This window comes from Emys orbicularis, chromosome 10 (assembly GCF_028017835.1).
Source record: "Emys orbicularis isolate rEmyOrb1 chromosome 10, rEmyOrb1.hap1, whole genome shotgun sequence".
NCBI lineage: Eukaryota > Metazoa > Chordata > Testudines > Emydidae > Emys > Emys orbicularis.
Window position 1 is genome coordinate 60,887,482 of NC_088692.1, and position 6,000 is coordinate 60,893,481.

The 6,000-nt window shown below is 36.1% G+C and overlaps 1 protein-coding gene across 2 annotated transcripts in view; it reads right to left on the bottom strand.

Annotated features, from left to right (window-relative positions):
• TJP1 (tight junction protein 1) overlaps positions 1-5,799 on the bottom strand; it is a 325,424-nt gene extending 319,625 nt beyond the window's left edge. For both annotated transcript variants that reach the window (XM_065412781.1, XM_065412780.1), the window contains exon 1: positions 5,633-5,799. In XM_065412781.1, the coding sequence (XP_065268853.1) occupies positions 5,633-5,799 (167 nt within the window). The remainder of the gene's footprint in view (positions 1-5,632) is intronic.
• Positions 5,800-6,000: the final 201 nt, after the last annotated feature.

The window sequence follows — 6,000 nt, forward strand, 5'->3', positions numbered from 1 at the left end:
AAACACAGTTATTAAATATTATACATGGAAATATCTACATATGCACTAAAATGTGCATTGCTGTTTAATTTCTTGCTTGTGCTACAAAGAGTTAAAAACATTCAGTGTCACAGATAAATTTTGGCTGAAACAAACTGGACTAATTTCAAAATGTGTTCCATTCATGTCAGTTACATTTAATAGTATTTCAAAATTTAACACAATTTCCAAGGCAGCTCTTTTACCTTCTTCCTGTTTAACTAGTGTTACAGACTTTTAATGGCCTACTCAAGTTTACTTTCAGTGGGAATGTTATGCAATGTGTGTGAGTGGAGTAATTACAGAATTTCAATACAATATTTAAGTACAAATTTAATCTTCTAAATACAACTTAAATGTTATTTCTCTTATTGCTGACTACTGTTGTTGCAAACTTCATCACACATTTGCCATAACCCCACGTGAATCCTTCAATAAAGACTAATAACATTTATTAAAGCCAGGCATTGTGCAGGCAGCTGCTGCTGTGCAAACTTCCTCACATGTTTGCCATAACACCACATGCATCCTTCAATAAAGGCTTGATCTTTCCCTGCAAGGTGTTGAATAACTTAAATGTTATTTCTCTTATTGGTGGTTACAGTTCATTCAGAAAAGTATGGAATAAAGATATTTACATTTTCACATTTTGTGTATATTCCTACTGATGCTCCTCTGAAATATTTAAAGCAATATTTAAAGTCACTACAGTTAATGTTCAGTTGAAAGTCACACAGTAACTGAATATTTTCACAATAAGCAATACCAGAACAGAAAAAAAATAAAAATTCAGAATTTTAAGCTTATAGGACTTATATCTGTTTTCTGACTATAGTATGAGTACTTGAAAGTTAAGTAGCTGGACATTGGAAGCCAAGCTTCCCCACTGCTAAAAAAAAAAGTGATGATGTTAGTAGGACTCAGTGTACCTAGTGATATCAACAAAAGACAGGAAGGGCTAACATTCATTCCTACTGATCACCCTGAGAAGACTTGAAAGTCATTCCATATTGCAGTAGTATTTGTTTTTAAGTGATTAGTGATCGGGCCAATTTGATTTTCATGAAAAAAAGACTAATAACATTTATTAAAGCCAGGCATTGTGCAGACAGCTGCTGCTGTGCAAACTTCCTCACATGCTTGCCATGACACCACATGCATCCTTCAATAAAGGCTTGATCTTGCTCTTCAAGATATTGAACATTCTAATACAGCAAAACTTTAAACATGTGGATAGCTCCCCATTGACTTCAATTAGACTATTGTGCTTGAAGTTAAGTAGGTGCTTAAGTGCTATGCTGGATTGGGACCAGAATGTTCACCACTGTGCATGATCAAGCCCTAAATGAATCATTAAGTCCCAGTTATTCATATGTCTTGTTAATAATAGCCCCAAATGGGGGGTGGGGGGAAATGACCTAGTGGAAGCTGTGTATCTGTAATTTCTTCAATCTGATACATTACATATTTTTCTTTAAACTATGGGTCACCTCAGACAACCACAAAACATGTACAAGAGTCTCATATTTACACTACCCACATTTGTCTTAATAATTGCCATAATAATCTCGATACAATTGACAGAATCTTATATCTTGTTTTCTGAGCTTTCTCGCAGAGTTCATTCCTGCACCATTGAAGTCAACAGAAGTTCTAACACTGATTTAAGTGGGAGTAGGATCAAGACCAAACAAAGAAGATGGAAGATTCTTTTAGAACTCTCGCAGACTGTGATTTATTTTTCTCATTAAAATCTTCTCCTGATTTCACATATATTTCTTACAGAAATTGTCTCTCCATTGAAAGGCTTTAAAGTCTAGACATTAAAATCTTACTCCCAGTTTGGTAGGAAATTACATGTGTATTAATTACATGACATCTATTTTACAACATATTTAGCTTGCAGGAATTGGGATTTCAGTAAATATTGACTTTGGCCTACTGTTTTAAGATTCGTACACATCAATAGCTTATTTTCCTTAAGTAATTTAGCAGGTGTGTTAATTCATGCTGCACCTTAAAAAAAGCAACCCAACTATCAGCTGATGTTGACAGTAAAAATCCTGGGTTGTCTTACCAAGGTTAAAGAGACTGACATAATTTTCTGTGTGTGATTACCACATCTCAAATTCTTAGTTCTGTTCTTTAACAGCTGGTATAGCCAAGGTTCAATGTCAAAATAAAGGATTCACAATTCTCCAAACCTACAATCCTATTTCAAATTTGAAAGGAGTAGTTCTACCAGAAAGTCTTAAAAGTGCACATCTGCAACCATAATTTTAAATGTAATGTAGCAAATAATAGTTTATTTTATAGAAAGTGAATTTCATGCTCATAAAAATGTGCCAGCTGACAACTTGGGAAGTGAAGGCCTTTATTCACAAAACAGGTGAAACACAGGCAGCAGCACTGCAAGCTTCCCACACTACATCAGCTCTGACCTGGACAGAGGGACCTCTCTTCAGAAAGAGTTTAGTCACTTTTTAGCTTCTTTGCTAATTACTGCCAAGTGTGATGGTAGTTTTGCCACCTGGGAATAAGACTGGGAACATCCGACTCACTTAATATAGCCTATTAAATAGATATCAGATGGAAACAACTGTCAGACAATGGTAACATAGATTGGGTTTGAACTGGCATCCTAGAGATGAAAGTTTCTATAGCCGATTACCCATCCCATGAGATATCCAGCATCCATCTTTCTTGTTTTGATCTTGTAGCTGCACTTTTTGTGTTTCACGGAACAGGACTTACAATTTTTTTTTGGGGGGGGGAGTGGGAGGAAATTAGAGTGGCAGATGCTCTATAAAGAAATAAACAATTGCTGCTACCTTTTTCATTTTCATTCAGTAGGATTCAGGTGGATTATCTCCACAAACAAAAGATAAATATTTTAAATCTTTTTTATAAAATGATTTATTTTGCTTGCACTTACAGTATGTACTAACATATAAAACACTTGTGAATCTGCCTGGGCAAAAAAGAATACTGAAATTCTCATTTTTATAAACTTGAAGAATATGCTACCATTTGATCATATTAAAAGTATGAACGAATCTGATTTATACATTTTATTTCTGTACATCAGGTTAGAGATTATTGATGATATATGGTAATAGAATGTAACTTTTGCTTTGCATTTTTGTAATATATTGCATTGATTTACATAAAAAATAATATATTTATTTCACAAAAACTAAGCTTTATATAATGTATGATTTGAAAAAAAACTAAACTTAAATCACAATAAAATCTTAATTACAAAATACCCCTTAAGCATACCTTTAAATGTAGCGGAAATTATTATTTCATCCACAGAGACATACCCACAAAGACAATCTCATATGGACCCTACTCAGGCTCCTAATGCAAAGTTGAAACCCGTAGTATTATGTCACCCACTGATAGGGAGATAACAATTTGAAACACTAATCTAAGGATGTAAAATATAAGGATTTAAGTAACTGGCACAAATTCTTGTATAGAAAAAAGCAACATGTTTTGCCTGATCTTTTCACCTAGACCATCAACAACCTAACTCAAATGACATTGGATACATAGCATATTTTTCTTTCAACAAACAAATGTTTGTTCCTCATTTAGGACCCACTATATTGTCTTACTTATCCCTTGGAAAGCAGGGAAATTTCACCATAAAACTAGGAAATATAGGGCTGATCTAATTCTCACTGAAGTAAATGGAAGTATACATTGCTGTATACAGTATGCAATATCAGCAAAGTGAAAAGGAATGACATTGCTGGGAGACGAGTATAGGTAGTAGCACTTTATGCTTCTGACATAATCAATCCCAAACCACTGTATACAGTACAAAAGTGGGTTTTCTTAGGAAAATCAAAGATAACCACATGAAAGAATATTTTTCCAAGGAAAATGTTTGATTTTGTGTGTTACAGTTAACAAGAATATGTTTTTGCCAAATTTGGTTACTAAAATAATGTTATTTTCTATAAACATTATAGTAAGGTTCACTATTCATGCTAGAAAGATTATTAGATATACTTCACATAAACCTAAGTGACTTTTTAAAATACCAGAATGTTAAATTAGTTTTCTAAATTTTACATTTTCTGCAATGAAATAAAAAGATAAACTATGAAACAAATATAGCAAAGTATATTTTGGAAAACAGTTGTTAAAGGAAGCTTAAATCAAGTAAAATGTTAATCTAATGAAGTTGGCCTATCACAATTTTATTCTACTTCCCTGTTTTATGTATTTCCTTGACATTGCCTGCTCTGGATGATCATGTGAGAAAAAGGACAAAATAAAATAATGCCAAGATCCGTAGAAGGTATAAAATATGTGCTGTCACAGGATGCTGTTTGTGAAAACAGTTCATTTTGAAGCTACCTCATTGTTAAACAGCATGTCTTAGCACTTCTTTCTCAGACATTTTGCACTCTTTCACTGTGACCCATGGCCATGGTGATAGGAAACCCATAAGAACACTACTGCTCAAGTCTCATTCTCAATCTTATGAAGATATTTTTTCTTAAGGTGCAAATGCAATTCAAGATCCAGGATGTTTTTCCCAGAAAATTTGGCTTTGCAGTCAGGTAGATTTTCTCCTTAATATAATTTGTTCTGATAATGACATGCATTCTACTGCTTCAATCAAGCTATCAGTGGTCCCTTACAAGACAAAAGAGTGACTGGATATTGCAATGCCATATGCTTCCTGGTGTCCTACTCACCCACATTGCAGTTTTACAGTACTATATATTTTTCTTAACATATTGTCAGTTCATCTAGAAAATCAGTTTAGCTCACCAATCAGTAAGCACACTGGAGATGTGTCAAAGAAAAAATAAATATATTTTGAAATTAAAAGTATAATATTATATTTAGATATTTCACCTCCCTTTTTGAGATTCACACCTGTCAAGAAAATAGTGGGTTGGCATTTCAAAGTCAGGCTTTATTCATACTACAGCTAAAAGAAACAACTATAAAACAATCAAAGGAAATATACTATCAGACTGCCATGCAGTGTTGTTGTAGCCTATAATAGACCTTCCTTGTAACTACCCCTGCACCTTTCTGAAGGAGCTGCCATTATCTTGTTTTGACAAATGTTTGTTGTTTCTTTCTGAAAACATTTATTATACTGAGAATTACACTTCTGAACCATGGAGAGGCTTACAGTTGGGTGCTTCCTAAAATCAAGACGTTTTCATAAAAGAAAACTGTAGCAGGTAAATGGACAGTTCCTTCAACAAAAGGCTGAACATAATGATTTGTCTTTGATTTTTTAAAAAAACTATTGGTAAATAATTCGTCATGACCTTTCCATTGTGGTGTTTTCTATTAAACAAATGGGCCCCCTTTTTAAATTATGTCCTGATTTGTTTTTAAATAGGACCATAATTTCTGCAACAAAACAACAATAAATGCCTGGCAGTGGTAGGTCCGACATGAGTTCATTCGCTTTGCACAGGAGGCACTGTTTATTCATCCCTGCCCAGACCCCAACCCCAGTAACAAAGCAATGTGTGTGACAAGGTGCAAGGTTCAGCCGGCTCCCCCATCATCCTGCATGCAGCGCCCGGCAGCAACCTGGCTGTCTCCTGCCCATTTTGTGCCTACTCACCACAGCTTCCTCTTTAAGGGCATCAGACTGCCCCTGTTGGAGGCGGTCACCCCTATGGCCATCTGCAAGACAGTCAGGTATTTCTGATACTTCATTTTGCCGTCGCCCCCCCTGTCCCTGCCTCGTCCCCGCCGCCGCCACCGACAGAGTCTCTCCAGCCGCTGCATGCAATCATCAAATTTTTATTTCCAGGCATCTGCCGTCCCTGCGTCGCGCTTCTTCCCCTCCTCCTCCTCCTCCTGCCGCGCTCCCTCTGTCTCTGCCCCCCCCCCCAGCTCACGCTCTCCTCCTCCTCCTGCCGCGCTCTCTCTATCTCTGTCCCAGCTGACGCTCTCCTCCTCCGCCGCCTCCTGCCGCGCTCCCTCTAT